Below are 19,103 nucleotides of genomic sequence, written 5' to 3' on the forward strand. Positions count from 1 at the left end.
TAAACATTTAGTGCATGAAATAATAACTATATGGACTGTCCCTAGACATGATTAAACAAAACCTGTTGCTTATGTGTTATGCTCTGTAGTTCAGCTATGGAGATCCTGAGCTTCCAGAGGATGTCTCAGAAGTTCAGCTGGCCTTCCTCCGCATCCTCTCAAGCCGTGCCTCCCAGAACATCACCTACCACTGCAAGAACAGCATTGCCTACATGGACCAAGCCAGTGGAAATGTTAAAAAAGCTCTGAAACTGATGAGCTCTACAGACAGTGAGATCAAGGCCGAAGGAAACAGCAAATTCACCTATGCTGTTCTGGAAGACGGCTGTACTGTAAGTAAACAAGAACTTAGTATGGTATTTTAATAAATAATTCCCTCTAGAGGACTAGACCCATAATGAAAGAAAGAGAGCACTTTGTATGACCTGGGTAAGGAAAGGGCACAGTTACACCTAACTGGAGAAATTTAGATTCTGTGTACCCCAGAAGTGTCACTCCTGTAGCAACTATAGAAAGTGAGGTGCACTCCCATTTGAACCTGTGCTTTACGGGTATCTCCTTGCTTTAGACTCAAAGTCAGTGAAGTCACAGAGACCAAGTTTTGATCCGTCCCACGTCGACTCTGAAACTAACAGTAGTAGGAATCATCTTAGTCATAACTGATTCAAGCCATGGGCTGTGATTATGGGAAGGGGCAAACACAGTCATCTCACAGATGCAACATTGCTTCGCTCTGTCTTGCTCACTGCAGCAGAAAGTACTGCAGAGGAGCAGTAACATTGATGAGCATACTGGACTATGAGTATCTGCAGCCTTTTCAGTTATAAATACAAAACACCATCTGCTATTTCTGCCTCCTGCAGTTTAAGGTGCCAAAGCACAACAAACACTGACATATACGGCAAACCTGTTTAAGGATGCATGAACACGTCTACTTTGCAGCCACTTTGTGGTCATTTCTTTAACATGAACATGAAGAGCTACCTCATTACTATCACTTTTTCCTGAGGCCAAAACCCCTTTCCAAACAGAGTGGCCATTTGTACCATCTCGCAGCATGCAGAGCACATTTCAGTCTTAAGTCAGGACACCAGCACTGCTCCAGAGTACTCTCCTGTCCATCAGGGATCCCACCCCTTCTGAGCAGCAAGGCCTACAACCCCACATGACCTCGTATAAAATGTCCAAAAATGAAGAATGCCTATTTACGTGTTCATTTCTACAGAAACTGCAACTAGTTTTCACAGTGTTGAGAGGGACACATTAACATGGAAAGAGAAAGTATGAAATCCAGTAAACTGTAGGATAACTGTCACATAGCCTAACACTGATTTCTCTAACATGGTTTTTCTTTTTTCTTTTAACTTCACAGAAACACACTGGTGAATGGGGTAAAACAGTCTTTGAATACAGAACGCGCAAGACAATGAGATTGCCTGTGGTTGATATTGCACCCTTAGATATTGGTGGTCCTGATCAGGAATTTGGCGTGGACATTGGCCCAGTCTGCTTCTTATAAATCAAAGATCCCGCTCTTTCTGAAACTCCAGCAAACAGACTCACACTCCAACTGTGCTCCTTTGTTTTAGCCTTGTCAGCTAGTACAGGTGACCATCAGTATCCCAGTAATTTATTAACAAAATTTCTGGGGGGAAAATCAATTTGATATCAAGGGTTATTTTTTTGCTATTACACAATGTACAGTAAAAATGCTTTTTTGCTCTATTTTTTTTACCAAATTTCATCTTCAAAACATGTCTCCGTGGTGCTATAATACAACTTCAACACTTAATAAAACAACACTGTGTTCTATTATTTGAATGTTAGCCAATTTACAAAGCACTGATTGCTCCCAGTACCAAAGTTTACCCTTCTTTCTAAGATGCAGTCCATAAAGCTAGAAAGACCTCCCTGTTTCAACTACCTCAACATGGACAGAAACTGGGATGTGTCTGATGAGTCAAACCAAAAAGCAATCATCAAACAAATCACTCAAACCACATTGGAGCCATTGATCAATTCAGTGGAATCATTTGGTACAAAATTGTCTATCTCTGTACTTATTAGCTGTGAAAAAGTACAGTGTGTTTTAAGAGTTTAATAATACCTTGATGTCAGTAGTCACCATAATTTTATTGTTGGATTGTATTCTGTTATCAAAGGTGCTTTTCTACTTTCCTGTCATTGCTGGTCAAGACCACTAAAATTAGGGAAGTGTAAAAGACTAATATGATGGTGCTAATGTATTTTTCACTCCTAACTCTGCAAGTCAGGGTTATTGACTTGCTTAAAAAAAAATAATGAAAAGGTAAAGGATTTAAAGCAATTTTAAATGTCTCCTGTCAAAGATCGTCATTGGCATGTCATAGTTGAGATCTTTCTCCCTTCACTCTGTAAAAGTCAATAAAGATGCAAAATTGTGAACTTCTGTCACGTTAACACATTTATAGTGTTGAAGGTTAACCATCTTTGTAAGCTTTTATATGGTTGTTGGTCTATTCCTTACAGAGACACATAATAAAATATCTTAATAAAACTCCTTGTTGTTTCATAAAACTGACTTTTTTTTTTTTTACTTTTACTATTTTTATCTCTTTCTTCAAACAAATTAACAAGGCAGGACCCCACTCTGGTATCACTTTAGCTTATTTTTGCAAGATAATTTGAAGGAAAACTTGGTAATCCTAAGGGATGCAGTTTATCGCATCATACTATGAAATTTTGTTTTCTACTTTTTCCACTCCTCTACATCCAGTGGCTCATTTCTTCAAGCAGGATGAGTTTCTCTGACTAGCAGCATGGATTCAACTCTGACACCAGGATCCAAAAATAGCACCCATGCACCAAGGCAGGTCAGTTTGGAGGAAATATAAGTGCTTAATCCTCCCTCCCTCCCTCCCCAAAATACCCTGCCTCAGTCTAAATAAATAGGCAGTTGTAGGCTACTGTCCTTACAGATGGCAGCTTAGATGAATGGCCGAAGAGTGCACACGAGAGACACTAGCAGTTTGATGAAGCTGACAATCTAAGAATCTTGATTATTTTTTTTTATGGCCTTGGAGCTGGCACAACTAAGTCCTCCCCAGATCTTAGCAAAAATTCAAGGAACTGTAACTACCTCAGTAGCTTGGCGGTGCCTGAGTTTCAGGCCAGAAGAAGGCAATAGCCGCACACCAGAACCCAGGCCCTGAAACTTCTCCCAGTGGTAGGTGCTGATAGATGCTACTCAGTCTTTCCTGTGAAGGAAGATACAGAGCCTGCCCTCACATCATAACCACACTGCCATGCATTGTTCCGCAGCCCATGGTCCTTAAGAACCCTTTACAACAAGGTCCAAAAACAAAAATTGGGGGGGGGGGAATAAATCAGGTTCTTAAATGTTCTCGTTGCTGATTATTGATCATGCATCCTTGGAGAATACTTTCTGGATTAGACCAAGCTGGAAAAGTGGGAAGAGAAATGCTGTTTTTCTAAGAAACCTCACCAGATTTGTGTCTGAGCCAAGCCACTGCCCTGCTCTGGCATCACAGAATTTGGACATGGTCACGCAGAAGCAGCATAGTGAGGGTCTGGGGAGAGGTTAACGGCACAAATGCAGTATCAACGTCAGCATGACTGTACTTAATGTAACGTAAAAGAATAGTGCCAACAATTCATAAACAATACTGGCTTTCGCAGGAAACCTCCTCGGTTTATGGTCAAAACAGCTACCATTTATGGAAGATGAGAATTACATGTACATAATACTATTGATCTGACATAAATTACATGGTAGGAAGCCTTTTGATTAGAGTTGAAATTTTATGTAAGCAGCTGGTAAGAATGCTGGCTGGTGGAAAAATGCATTAGAAAAAACGTGTTCTTAACCTGCACAGGGAAAAAAAACCCTCTGTAATCTCCAGTGCTATTGTGGCTGAGTAAATGGCTGGTAGCAATTACTCAACTTTTTTCTAAAGAAAACACATAGTCACCTAGTCTTTGATTAATAATTTCTACTAATGAAAGGCCATTACTGGAATGTTTGCAGGAAACAAAGAAATAACAAAGTCCACTATAAAATAATTTACTTGAGCCAAATACCTTCATTTTTTTCAGAGCATCACTTATTAAGCCACCATGATTCTAATACTTCTGCACTTTTACAGAAAGGTCTTTGAGCTAATAGAAATATGAAAAAGAACAGGTTAATAAACAAGAATTAGCTTTGAAAATTAGGCTAGCCTTTGGAAGATTTAGACTCCAGTCCTACTTTTTTTTTCTCTGATTTACTGTGTCAGCCTGCAAAAGTCTCTAGCTTTTATTTTACATGGGAAATATAATTTAAAAAAAAAATATCTTACCTGACACTTTCAGGCTAGCGGCACCTATAACACTGTAATAGAGCAACACATCAAGTTCATAGACTACAGCACTTCTGGGAATTAGCTACCTTTTGCACAGGTAACTAATGGAGGCCTTTCAAGACTGAATGGAAAGACCAACACCTGCTTTCAAGCTCTAAGTTGATTTTTAGGCACATATACAAATGCATCTTCCTTTGGCATATAAATTTAAAGTTGTACTAGAGAAAAGAAAAAAAAAAAATACTGTAATCTACATAACTGAAAGAGGTACTGACAAACAAGAACAGGAGTTGCCCACACAGTAATATGATTAATATAAGACATTTCTCATTCTGATCCACAGCTCCTTATTCAGTCTTGTGTTACTCCAGTTGATATTCATACACTTCACAGCACCCCATTACTGTGGCTCTTGGAGAAAACAAGAAAAGAAGCAAAACAAAACCACCACCACCCCCCAAAAAAAACCAAAACAAAACCCCCTAACAAAACAAAACCCCACGCTGTCCCAAAGAGTTTTCTGGATCCTACCAACAGCTTTAAGAGCTCACTAATTTGTTTTAATGTTTCTTTGGAATGTCACCTTTCCAATTGATTCAATGTTATCACCTAAAGGTGAAGCTCCATCACAGGACAACAGAGCTTTTGTTCTGGTGAACTAGACTGTCTTCTGGACTCCCTAACTATTGTCTGCAGCATGGGGACTATTCCAACACCTACTTTCTACATTCTTCATGGAAATTAGGTTTAAAAAAACCCAAAACATGACAACAATTCAGCAATCCCTCCTCTAACAGAAAAACTTGGCTAGCTGATTAGGCTCTAATTCTAAACAGTTTATAAACACCTGTGAATCAGTTACACAGCCTTACCTCCCTTTGGACAATAGGTAAGGTATTCTCCATGGCCATCTCATTTAGCATGTACGTGGCTCCAGGCACTCCTTCAAAACCCCACAAACACCCTTTCACAGCCCTTGGTGGGTGCAGCATGAGAAAAGACTACAGAAGCAGCTTGGCTTCAGCAATACACCCCATTGGAGAGAACCAGCCAGGGACAGCTGCCGGCAAGAGGTGAGATATTCCATGAGTCTGTGTCGCTGCAGATCTTCTAGTTTGCAGCTAGAACCAGGCCAGGGCAAACAACTGCTTATAATGGCGTTGTGATGGTTTATGAATTTGAATAGCTACTAGGAATTTTTTTCTGGAAGCTGGCTAATTATCAACAACTTTGCTTGCTAAAAAAAGGAAGCTAGAAATTTAACGAAGTGGCAGTGTAATTTGTAACCCTGACTGTGTTGTGATGTCAGCTAAATAGTCTTAACCCTCTATTTGCAGGCAGTAACTTGCAGGAAAAGCTGTCTATGAGAATTTTGAATTCATAAAAGGGAAAGATCTTCCCAACACAGACTTTGTCATGCTGTGGCTGTCCTGATAGCTTTAGTAGAGAAATCTGAACTCTAGTGTCCCTTGTCAGCTGCGTATTATTTATATAAGCTGGAAAATGTGTTATTTTGGAGGACTGGTTATTATTTATGACAGTAACACAGTTTCATTGTAGTTACCAAATTAGAAGATCTTTCTTATTACAGATAACATATCCATTCCAACCAAGACTGAAATCCTAATGGTTCTTTGAAAAATCATACCCTTTTCACCAGGAAAGAAGTCAGGTCTGGCAGGCTCCGATTTTTAGACCAAGTTCCTCTCTTCTGGAAATGTGAGTAATGAGGTATTTGTTGCACAAATCTTAAGCTACACTAATGTATGAAATATTTTTATTATAATTTAGCATTTTAATTCAACATGTGCTGGTAATCAGATGTCCTTGATTATATCTTGTTATTCTCTTAGAGAAAAATCTATAGAAACCTAGATTTAAAGTGCTAGAAGAGAAAGATATTTTGCAGGAGGTTTTAGGATTTAGGAGATGAAGAGATGCTTTCTGTGTTTCTGCCTACCTGTTTACTGGGAGGAGGTCTAGTTCATCCTACACTGAGGGATTGCTGTTCCAGGACGAATGAAGTCCACCAGAACAAAATCCTGGTGGTCTTGTCTTCCCACCTGTTCCTCATCCCACAATATCTTCAGCCTAGAGGATGTCTTCTGGAAGCATTGACTGCAACCCATACTGCTACTTTCCCATCACTGCAGCCACCCCTGCTTGTGACATGTCCTTCCTAGAAGGCCATTGGTCACTATTTTTTTTTTTTTTTTTTTTTTTTTTGCCATAAATTGTCCCTGGAGAAGCTGTGCTTATCCAAAATTTCTTTCTGCCAGAGGAGGTTCATGAGAAACTGCATGACCTCCTTTCAGTATACCCTTAGTTATGGACATCTCTGGATTAAGGGTCAAACCTTAAGTTTGGTTGCTGAATCTACGTCCACATCCACTGAGAACACAGTCATTAAAAGACCACTCTTGGAGGCGCTGGAGCTGTTCCAGTTTCAGTGGGGTTTTGCGAATGTTACTATCATAACTCACATTTCAGCCTTACTATCTTTGTTATAGTAATGCCAAAGTACCTTAAAAAGTCCACTCCTTTCAGTTTGGTAGCATCTGCAAAGCAGAGCTTAAGATTCCTGTCAGGAAATGGCTGAATTGATACGGCAGCAGGAAATGCTTTTGACTTTTTCTGTAGGATCACACAGCATGTTCTTAAAGGGCAGAGGCTCCTAAATTACAATGGTCACAATCTTCTGTCATGTGTTTCTTTGTTGCAGGGAAGATTGCTCCCTACCAAACATGTACAAATATTTTGTTGAAGTTTCTAGAAGTGCAATAATGTTCTTTTGTTGTAATCAGTTGGGTTTGTATCAGATTTTTCACTCAGTTGACTCGGGAGAAAAAGCAGTTCTGTGATGCTTTGTCAGACATGAACTTGCATGTTTTTTTCTGCACAAACACTCCTAAATAAGGCTGCAGTCTTCTCTGGAGGACAGACAGTAATACCTCAATTGAGAAACAATTTTTCCAATAGAAACATTCTATAGTGCACCATTCGCTGATATTGAGAACACAAGAGATCATAATGATTACGAAACCTTAAGCCAGAGCTTATAGAAAGATGGTTTCTTACTCTAACAGCAAGGAAATAAAAATATGCAAGAAATTAACATGTGGGGGATGGAGGAAAAAAATTACTCTTCCAGCATCTGGCTCAAACTAGTGTTGCATCATACCTTAATAATTTTACAGACCTTCTCCCAACAAATGATAAAACATATAATGCTGACAGCACAATAGATGATACATTAGCAATCAAGCTCCCCGAGTTTTCTTCTATGTTGTGCAAATCTATAAAGCATTTTAGTTTTAATCTTTGCATCACTCTGCTCAGATCCTCCTCAATACTGTCCAATCCATCAACTCTACCATGTCCTTTCTTCTTCAGCTTGTGGAAAAAAACAAATCATTTCTTTTACTATTCCTAAAGATATTGGCCAAGAATCACCTCATAGGAATGAGCAGCACCCTCACCAGAAACCTGGTCTTTTGTACCTAGTTTTCCCTTTGTGACCATAGATATGCTGTCCTGATGCAGACAAGGTTTAATGCAGGTGATTCTTAATCATAATTCATCATATTCTTCGTAATGGTTCCCACAATCTCTATTTGATGCACTGATAAGCATTTCCTCTGATTTTAACATGAGCTAAATTTCTGAATAGCACGACAGCAGGTAAAATAGGCTGGCTAAAAAACATTCTACCTTTTAAGAAAATGAATCTAACTGGTTCCCATCTAGCAATTTTCCTCAAGAAGGCTCCTTTATAGGTATTCTGAACTCTGCAGAATATGCTTGAAATCACACACTTCAACAAAATCTTGAAGCCCCTAGCAAGCAAATTGCAATCCACTGGACATAATAATCCAGAATCAAAATTATTTTTTTTTCTGTAGCATAAACACACAGTTTGGCCAACTGGGTCTATGGATCAGCAGTTTCCTTGGCATTCCAATTTCAGCTATTGAACTGCTAATTTTGTTTTAACTTTCGTCATGAGATTTTTTTATGATAATACCATAATTGCCTAATACTGTCATTTTTACCTTGTTTTCTCTATGGTATTCGCCTACTTGCAGGAAATCTTTCTTTTCTTCCATTACCATGTCTACCTTTCCATTTAATTCTGCTTTTCCTTTTGCAGTTGTTGTATTCTCTGTCTTCCTGGAATCCTATCCTATTTATAAATATCCTCTCTCAACAAGACCAACTGCCTAGCAAGTATTAAACCTTCAGTATAGCCTTCATTTCCTGGAAAAATAATCAAAAAATCCATAGATTATGAGAGTGTTTACCAATAACCTCAGACAGCTACAGGAGATAAAAGAAAACTATGGGCTCTTACCTTACAGTGATAAGAAAAAATAATGCTTTTTGCTCTTAACCTATTTTTAGACCCTTGACTTGCCTTCATAGAGAAAAAACAATCTTCCTCAGTCTCCTCTATTTGCTTGCTGTGTTTTGTAGACTCTGTGTTGCTTCTAGCGATAATTTCTTACATTTCTGCGTTGTTTGATGCATTCTTCTACGGCTTGTAATACTCCTGGTACTCTACAGAATCTCTTTAGTATTGAAAAACCTTAGAGCTGAGTATCTATGATAGCTATGAGGAAGCTAAGAGATAGGCAAGGAAGGAGTTTGGGAGAGAGGGGCCATGAGATTTGACCTTATGCTTTTGTACACCCAGAGACAGCAAAATAACCACTGAGCTAGAGGGGGCTACCAAAACAGAAGAGAAAGGAAAAGGTTGGTACAGAAGGAGGGTGGAGGAGATGCATCTTAAGCTGCTCCACCAGCCTTTTAAAAGAGCAAACATTCAGCCCAAATGTAAACTCTTCATAGTCACTCTTAAACTGAGCTGAATAATTCCAAAACTGTGATTCAAAAACAACCTGCTTGTTCAGGGAGGAGTTAAACCACCAATTACTTGTTTGCCTTACATTTTAAGCATCCAGAACTGCTCAGTATACAGAGCTCTCTGCAAGAAGGCTCTCATGCAGTAAGGTGGCTATAATCCCATTTGACGCATGCCTTCAGATCTGGGCTCCTCTAGGAAATACAGAAGGAGCAAGAACATTTTTTTTTCTTTTTACAATATAAATATTGCTTAATTATACAGTATATAAAGCAATGTTAATACTGCCCTGTTAAACCACCAGACATGTTTACAACTGATGCATCCAATAAACTGTAGCACTGTGATCAGTTCTGTCCTCTGTATCTCTTTCTGCTCAAAATAAATTAAAAGAAAATGTCAAGCAGGAATAAGAGAAAAAAGCTTTGAAGAAGACATTATTAAACTCCTTGCAAAAGATAATATCTATTTAATATAAAGGTGAAAGAGCACCAAAACTACTCAATAGCAAAATAAGAATACACTCAGCAATACTTGAATATAAATTCTTTGTTCATTGTGTTTCCAGATAAACAAACTTTTTCATTTCTGGGAACATTTATCATAACTTCCAAGGCCCACTGAGCATATCTGAAAGATCTTTCACATTTTTTCATCCCTCAGCAAGAACGTATTCTTTCAAAGTTTTAACGTGAAAGAAATCTAAAAGTAAAATACACTGTAAAAAGTGTTCAGTGTTCACCGCTTGAGAAAATAAATCCAATATGGATTTTACTGTGCAGCTGCATAAAACCTAAGCCGTGAAAAATTAGCGTTAAATATCTCATAGCCCTATAGACCAAAACTGTTGCTTTTCCTACTTATCTGTTTTTTTGGTTCTCGGTGAGATATTAGAAAGGATAGGCTCTCATTGCGCTGATAAAGCCCCTCGCAGTAGGTAAACTCTGCCTGGTCACAAGTCGGTAATCAGCTGTGTGATTACATACAAAGTCTGGTCATTTTCCATCTAGAGTTCAGTGGCACGGGGATAAGAGCATGACAATGATGATACAAGCACCTTCAGAACAAACATTGGAAATCCAGATAAGTTGGTTAAAATCAAATTACAAAAGAATCCAAATGTCTTTCTCTAAATGTTCATGCTAAACTACTGCATCATCAGCTCCTCCGCTGATGTAAGCATAGAGTAAGTGCTAAATTATGTGCAGTGAATATCTGAATTTTAGCTTCCAGATGAGATTTTAGTGAACAGTTGCCACACAACTATTGCACTTCTGGTTTTGAAAAACGAATAGAGAATTTGTCAGCTGCTGGCAGTCCTGGGGTTCGTTTCTCACTGAGAAGAGGTCAGTTATGGAAAACAATAGCAATAACCAACTCTTATAACTCAAATTCAATTTAAATGCACTCTCTGATATTATAGTATAATAACCACTCTAAAGTGCCTTTTTTACCATTTCTGAGGCCGTTTGCAAGAAAGACTACATATGCGCTAAATATCATAAATATTGCGCTAAATATCATAAATAGCTGATATTTACTTAATGCTACTTTATAAATTAATCAACCTTTTGCAAATTATCAGCTCATTCATTCTAGGTTCATGAAATTAAAGCTGTATTTACACGAGACTGTACCACAGTGCCTGGACAAGAGGTAAAGCAGTTTAAAGCAAGGAAATTCCCTCCACCCCCACCCCTTTTTTTTTTTGTCTGCTTAAAAAGATTCTACAATACTTTGAGGAATGCTTAAACAGGGGAAGAGATGTAATATGCATGTATGCTATAAACACAGTTAGTCAGGAGAAGAAAAAAAGCACATCCAACCACTTGCATTACAAAGACCCCCCAGTTAACTACTCAGATTTCCTGAGAGCTCACGCTTCAAGTGAAACTTTGCTTCAGTAATTCTTCAGCGATGATTTTTACAAAATATTCCCTTAGAGTGCTTTCTAGTTAAAGCTCTTTTTCAGTGCTCACGGCACCTGGTTGAGAAAATACTGCATGCTTCATATGGAGAGAGACTTGAAAAGGAAAAAAAAAAGCATCCTTCATAATGAAATACTCTTCTCCTTCAACAACCTCACAAAAAAATTCTACTATTCATAGATTATAATACTCTGCTGATGAAAATTGGCGATTAAAAGTAACTTTCAAACATGCATCTATACTCCAAATATTATTTATTTTGTGCATCTGGATAAATGTTCTTAAGAGGTATGATGACAGCCACTGGCTAGCTATCTTTGCATGAACCTGTTGGAGCAAGCCATTATACTTCAGATTATTCAGTGAAAGTAACGTTATTTAAAACTTCCAATATGATAAGCTAACTCCCGAGTCACATATTTATAGAAATTCTTTCATGCTAGTAAAAAAGAAATCATAGAGTTCCTGCTTGGCTAATCAAAGCAAACAGATCATGTCAGCATGAACCTGTCAACTTCCCTGTTCCCGGTCTCTGCCCACCCAGTATGGACATGTATACAAACAACTTGAAAATTGCACAGCTCCCACCCTTTCTGAAGGAGAAAAGGAAGGTAAATGCTTGCCTGCCTTGCTACAATGCAACTTGATGGATTGTCCAGAAACGGTTTTCTACTGGAGATAACTTACATTGACACTGGGAATTGGCTAAGTCACATTTTATTCAGTCTTGAATAAAAATTCTTTTTCTCTGGAGTCTCAAACAATACTAGTTAGGTAGCTTTAATAGGACTGCTGGGGATTAATTCATACAAATTGGCACCTACCTTGTAAAAACTGGCACAAAGAGGACATTATTCATAATACCTTTATATTCCTATGTGTAAAATACTCCAGGAGAACACACTGCAAACGAGTTATTCAAATAGCAACCAAAAAAAAAAAAGTAAATACATCTATTTTTAATTTCCTGGAAATGAACTGATATGGAACACACTAGAAGGAATTCTACAAAAAGCAAACCACTTACATAGCGAGAAGCATGTATTTAATTAAATGCTTTGCAAAGATACATGAATAAAGCTATGTGCATGACTTTCTTTAGGGATGGCCCCAGCTGTTTATTTTTTTTAAAGGAACAAACAAAAAAAGGTGGAGAGCACAGATGCAATAAAGAAACAAAAAAACTAAGTAAGTTTGTACCCACATACTTTACAAAATAAAGCATGTTAGTGGTACCAAACATTCTATCTAATGTACGACCAACAAATAAATGCACTGTAACATTGTTCTCTCAAACACCATAAGCCTAACAGCTAAGCTCTGAAAATGACATTGACAGTAGGCGTTTTTATTTCATCAGCCTTCTACAGAGTCATTTAGCACCATCACTTTTTTGTTGGTTTTGCCCTGCCTATCTCCTTTCTTGAAATAACAACAGAAGCATAGCACCTTTTAATATCTAAAACAAAAACAGGAATATTAAATGCATCCCAACTTCCAGAGATGAGGTAGCTCATGCTAAGAAATGATGGAACTTTCTTGCCTGGACAGCTCAAGGCCAATAAGTCAAATTACTGGTGATGCATGTTTGGATGTCAGCTAAAAACAATGAATTTCTAAACTTTCTTTCTCTTTATTAACAATTGGTCTGGTATACATGTGAACGATTTGCAACATACATAAATTGGCACCATATATAAGACATCTGTATAATTTGATACGTAATGGCTTCTTAGATGGGCAAGTATTGGAAAATCAACAAGTATCGGGTTTAAGATGTATTTTGAAGATTAAGGATAATTTAATAGAATTACACAGATACATTGTGAGAAGTGAAGTCTGGCCTTAAAATTTAAGATATGGGACACCCCTACTGAAAACTCATATTAACCCCAGGAGTATTTTTAGTTCATAAATTAATCATGGCTAGGGAATAATACTCTTCTGAGTAGACTATTACATAGGAAAGTGCAGGAAAGACAATGCCAAATTAATATGATCTTGTCTGAAGCGATTTTCTTTTACAAAAGACATAAGATTCCTGTTACTGACTATCATACTGGCAACCACAGGAAGACAAACTGGGGTAGAAGGAGTAGGTATGATTGAATATAGCCAATGGCTCACGAAAGTGCTCTACTTTTCTGTTATTCAGTATGCATCCAAGCAAAAGAAATAATCCTTAGAGCTTTACATAGTCCCACATTAAAACTATCTATTTTGAATACCTGTAAATTTCAAAAAAATTTGAAACAAAAGCAAGGAAAAAGATTCATATTACTTTTAAAAGGTGGTCATCAATCCTCTTTAAATTGTATTGTTGTACTAAAAAGTTGGTTTCAATCATTTAAAACGGAAGGTTTGTAAGTAAAATAAATATTCAAAAGGAGGCCGGGCATTTAAAAAGAACCGTATATACAATGCTGATCCAATATCAGCCATTACTTCAAGAGTCTCAGGATTAACTTCAATCAGTCTAAGTCCATGTGTTTAATTGCTGCTGTTGCTGGGTAGCATGTTAATTTCCCCCCTTCCTCTTATACAAAGCAAACTGGCCCAATTTCAATTCCAAATTCCTGGTCGGTACTGCCAATGTCCACCGGTGCAATATCTATGATAGGTAAGCGTGCCACATTCTGTGTTCTGTACTCAAAGACAGTCTTGCCCGTGTTCCCATTACGTTTCTGGAGAGGGAAAAAAAAGAAAATAAAAAATAAAAAATTAGACCAGAGCTCATGTCAGAAACAGCCCAAATTCCAGCTGGCAAATCAGCTGTGTGACAGTTCAGAAGGATCTCACTGTATCTTCACTGAGCAACACACACCCCGCCTGTACTGCACCTTGGTTATTTTAAAACGTATATATCTTCTTTTTATACTGATGAACAGACCTGTCAGGTTGACACAGCAGGATTTGCCCCTCGAGCTGGACTGATTTTTCTTTATGTTATGAAATTCTCTGTGTGTTAATATGCGCCTGCACACATGTTCTTGGGCTATATTATTCTAAGACATAGAGAGCACTCTAATTTATTTCAAGTGCAAAACTAATTTTAGAAATATTTTGCCAGTATCTTGGACTTGGTTGAGAATACTAATGAACATGAAAAAAACCTACTACTTGCTGGGTTTTATGCCCACTAAGAATTTTTGGGGAGCACATTTTCCTTTCCAACTCAGTCAGTCATAGTACCACTGAGTTCCCTCCAGTGTATTGCTGCAATAATCTTACCCGTCTGGCAGACAAATGCTTGAGGTTATCTGCCCTCTTTGTGCAATTCCACACAGAGGTACACAAGTAGTGGAAAATGCAAAATGGCAAGATACGTATCTCAGTATGCTCACTAATAACTAGTAGTTTGTAAATACTCTCTAAATAGTGCAGACTTCTATTACATGAAGCTAGAATTGTAGTAAAATACCTATATGATCAGTTACTTCTCCATGGTGAAATTCTGAAGCACTTTAATTACCCCACTCTATGGATTTTTTTTTCTAAATCAAGAAAGAACTGAAACCATTAGAAGAGAAAAGTCCTTTTTCTCCATATCAAATGACAAAAAACCCAAACTTACAGAACAGCTGTCATGCAGAACCGTGTATCTGAATCGGCTGTTTCCCTCCGCTTTGATCTCCAGGTCATTGGCCCCTTTCAGAATTACAGCTTTTTTCAGATTCTTAGTCTGGTCATCCATGTACCCAACACTGTTTTTACAAAGGTAAGTGATATTCTGGGAAGCTTCCTTTGATAGGAGGCGCAGAAATGTCATCTGAGTGACAGCTGTATCCCCGTACACAAACTATGAAGATAAAGAAACAGATCAACACGTATTACATGAAAATTCTTTAAGAGTTCATGAATTTTAGAAACATCTGTCTTTATTGTAACCATTTCCAGATATGACTAGCAGGAGCCCTATTACACAAAATCTGAGAATGGTTTATTTTGTAATTTGCTGCCAGTTGAGGACAAAGAAATGTGGACATCCTGTAACAGGGATCATTTTGACCATAAAGCTCTGCAGCTGAAAAACTGCAAGGCAGTTGGGACTCCACAGACATGCCAAGTTTTGGAATTAATTCTGCCTTCTTTCAAAAAGGGATTCAGTAGGAGCTCAACCTTATGTATGAAAGAGTGCATAGAGCAACCTCAAACTAGGTAAGAAACATAAAGCACAGAAAAACTTTTTATAGTGTACCTGCTACATTGCAATTTTAACAGCTTGTTTTCTATAGGCTTTGTATTGTATTAGAAGCATCACAGTCAGAAAGTTTGACTATATAAAAGTAAGTATAGATTTGCATATGGACTTCAGCAACTAATTAACTTACACAGAAGTTTGAAAAATATTTTACAACGAGCCACTGTTTCTCTAACAAAATAGAAGAGATTTTTCTACCAATACAAAAATTCAAAAAATCCTGAGATATTTTCCCTACCTGTGCATGTTTCATGCTTTGTGAATCATTGCAAAAAAAAAAAAAAAAAAAAAAATCAAAGTGACAAATTACTAAAACTGAATGTGAGGAAGAAAAAAGAAAGTCTTATGCACTGACACTGTCATTTTTCAGAAAATGTATTATTTCTGTTTAGCAATCTTACACTTTTATGGTTTAGAACCTGTAAGGAGTGCATATGACTATTGCACAGATCATACTGTTAGTTAACAGATCTGACCACGTTTTCAAAAATGAAATATTCTTTTCTAGTATTCCTGAAGATAATTTCTTCCTCCAAAGAACATCTGACTTACAAAAACCCTACGTGTAGCTCTGCAGGCAGCTAAACATCAACTGTGACATCTTGGGTCATGGCAACTTCTCCTGAATTTAATAGTAAGTGAAAGCATCTCAGTAAGAGCAATCAATATCACATCTGTTCTCAATATCACATCTGTTCTCAATTGTTGAAGTTCTGAACTGTCATCAGGAATCCAACTGATAACAGCACTAGTATTTTTACACACCAAATACTTATTTTAAAGATATTTAATTACTTCCTATGAAATAAAAATTGAAAATATTTTCTGTGTTTTTAATTTGATGAACTAAGAATAAAAATGGCAAAAGCTTGTTTATTAATTATATACTTTGCATAGCATAAACTTCTGTTATTTGACAGGATCATTAAGCCTACTTTAGAAGTTGCCAGAGAGTTACCTGACAGAAAGCTAAGAGTGGAATTTTTGTCTGCCTAGAGACTGATGAATTCAGCATGGAGCATTCTGACACATAGGATAACACTCATACTTTTTAAAAAAATGGATTAGCTGAGAGGATTTATAAAGTAAGCTTTGTATTTTTTAGCAAAGAGCTTTCTGAAAAAAATGGTAGAATTCAATTAAAACAGCGGTGATTTAAATCACATATTAGGGTAAAAGTACACTTTTTTTAAGGACAAGGATAGTGAGTTACTGAAGTAGACTGCTAGAGAAGTTGAAGTTTTTGGGATCAAGAGAAATAAATCTCTTCTGCCAATGATATAGCCAATCCTGCCTTGGATGCACTTGCATTGTTTCTCCCAGCTCTTTCCTATAATTACTGTATGATAACAACCAATTGAATATAAGCCAGTCAATCAACAGTTACAATGCCCCGACTGTAGCAGAATCTGTTCAGAATAGAAGATGAAATTCTAAACCAGAAGGAAACGAGTTTCATAGAAGTCAATTCTTGACATTACATATATTTCGTTACCTGTGATCCCCTGTTCATATCAAGGCCATACCAAATGGGCTTTACATCAGACGACCTGCTGGCCCACCATGTTTTACGTGGTATAGTAGAGGGATTTGCAGAAATGCAGGTCTCTCCAGTTTCCATGTTGCAATATACTTTTATAGCATCTTCAACACATCCCTGATTAGGATCAATCCAATATTCACCTGCAAAGAACATAAAATATGATTCCATTACATTATTAAGATTCTTGAAATACATAAGCAAAAGTATGTCATTACAGTACAAAACACAAAGAAAACAGACATACGTTTCACGTAATCTGATGCATGTTATGACGCGTGCATCAGGTATACACTATAATGTTTCTTCAAGATACAAGCTGATCAATATTTCAAACATTTCAAAACTGGGGAATGCAGACTTGGAAGTTGTTTAAGGTTAAGGTTGTTTAAATCCATGGCAAGGCTCCTGGGCATTCCAAGTGTATAAAGAACATACAACAGCTAGAAAAGCATTTTCCCTAGAAACCAATGGCAGCCCCTCCTAGTGTTGATGTTGGAGGCAGTTTCAAGAAACAGGGAAAAAGCTGGTAAGGCCTGCCGCAAGTTATCTCTTCCTTCCAGTCTGTTCTGATTTATCACTGGTAATCCACATAAATTAGGGACAGTTAGAGCATTACTGCCTACGATTTGCCACTATGGAGCAGCAGTAGAGAGTTCTGGATGGAAAGCACTCACAGGTTTTCATCCCACAGGAAATGTTTTGAGCGAATAGCAGTTAGGCAGATATTCACAGCTGGTGTGCCAACCCAGCTCTGTCATCACATATGTAGTACACCACGGTGAAAACACTTTCAGAAGCAGTGTTCCATGGAAGCATAAAATATTTCAGATTTTAAAATACATCTGAATAAATACTGAATAAATAAATGTGGGATACATTAGAATACATACTTTATTAGCAAGAAGAAGTTTTCAAGCTCCTAGCGTGAATGTCAATTTAGACTAAAATCTGTATTACACATCTTTTCCAGTGGCCAAGTATCTACTGGAAACAAGACAGAATCACACAGCACAGACAGGAGATGGTATGTTTATACGCACCACTCTTCTTGGATGGGTGGCACAGCTTCAGGTCATCGCAAGTCCGTGCTGGGTGTTTCTTTGAACCATCTGGGCTGCGCATAGTCTCAATCTGGCTGCTCAGTGACTTCAGTGTGGCATGGACTCCTGGGTCTGTTTTATTATGGTCATCTGGGGCTGCTTCATCTTCAGTAAACTCTGGTAGTGGATCTGCCATAGCATCATCATAGTGTCCCATAATGTCACCAATGGCAGCAGTGAGATGGCCTGGAGGTCCTGGAGGGCCAGGAGGGCCAGGATCACCTGGTGGACCCTAAGGTTAAAAGAAAAAAAAAAGGCAATAGAGGCACAGCAGAGTAAATACTATGCAAACTGATAGCAAAGGTAGCCACTAAAAAAAGCAAAACCTCATGGCCAGTCACCCTAATGCGCAGGGAAAATTCAAATATAGATAAACAACTCACATTTCCAGGGACAGGAGTAAGAGATTAGAACTGCATGTGAGGTATTTTCTCTGCTTCATGCCCTCTCTGCCTGTCTTAATACCTTGCTCAATTTTTTGTTCCTCCTGATTTCAGACAGCTGGAAAAAGTCATCAAGGAATGGCCGCCTCATTCCATTTTTTAAGCCATCTACCCCTCCTTGTTCAAATCCCTGCCTAAAACTTTATTTCTTAAAACTGCACACAGCTGTAAGTGTTTTTTACAGCAATCTAAAATTCCTGCTTCCCTTGAGTTACCTCGGGCACATTTTCAACTAGTAAAGCCTGGATGGAAAATTTGGTGCTAGAAATATCTTTACATTTGTCCTGCATAGTGCTGAGCCTTCTGGCCACAGGTATGTGAGACAGAATCTACATCATCCTTACTCAGCAGAGCAGGTGTTTTCCTGACTAACTGTGTTTTCGTGAATGACGGGTCCTTCTGTCAATCTGAATTGTGACACTTGGGCACGTAACTGAGTCTTGAGACAGAATGTATCTGTTGATAAACATATCTCCACCTGCAGGCTCTGCCAGCACTTCTTTGGCAGCAGAAAGTCTGTAACATACCTTCATTGTAAGTTTGATGCTCTGGTGCATCAGATGGTATATCAGAACATGGAATTTCCTTTGAGATTAATTACTTCAGAATTCACAACTAGTGCTCCAAACGTTTACTACAGAGCACACACCCAAACTAATACATGCTGCGTCTGAAAAATGAAAT

At 37.9% G+C, this 19,103-nt stretch overlaps 2 protein-coding genes across 2 annotated transcripts in view; one reads left to right on the forward strand and one right to left on the reverse strand.

The window, feature by feature from the left end:
* COL3A1 (collagen, type III, alpha 1) overlaps positions 1 to 2,556 on the forward strand; it is a 52,670-nt gene extending 50,114 nt beyond the window's left edge. The window contains exons 51-52 of the mRNA XM_009890217.1: positions 90 to 332; positions 1,373 to 2,556. Of these exons, the coding sequence (XP_009888519.1) occupies positions 90 to 332; positions 1,373 to 1,519 (390 nt within the window). The 3' untranslated portion in view covers positions 1,520 to 2,556. The remainder of the gene's footprint in view (positions 1 to 89; positions 333 to 1,372) is intronic.
* A 10,185-nt stretch (positions 2,557 to 12,741) lies between these two features.
* Positions 12,742 to 19,103, reverse strand: part of COL5A2 (collagen, type V, alpha 2) — a 114,132-nt gene continuing 107,770 nt past the window's right edge. Inside the window, exons 51-54 of the mRNA XM_009890128.1 lie at positions 17,917 to 18,208; positions 16,829 to 17,016; positions 14,707 to 14,931; positions 12,742 to 13,816 (exon numbers count right to left, since the gene is read on the reverse strand). Coding sequence (XP_009888430.1) covers positions 13,670 to 13,816; positions 14,707 to 14,931; positions 16,829 to 17,016; positions 17,917 to 18,208 — 852 coding nt within the window. The 3' untranslated portion in view covers positions 12,742 to 13,669. The remainder of the gene's footprint in view (positions 13,817 to 14,706; positions 14,932 to 16,828; positions 17,017 to 17,916; positions 18,209 to 19,103) is intronic.

The sequence above is a fragment of the Charadrius vociferus genome, unplaced genomic scaffold (assembly GCF_000708025.1).
Source record: "Charadrius vociferus isolate BGI_N301 unplaced genomic scaffold, ASM70802v2 scaffold147, whole genome shotgun sequence".
In the NCBI taxonomy this organism is placed as follows: domain Eukaryota; kingdom Metazoa; phylum Chordata; class Aves; order Charadriiformes; family Charadriidae; genus Charadrius; species Charadrius vociferus.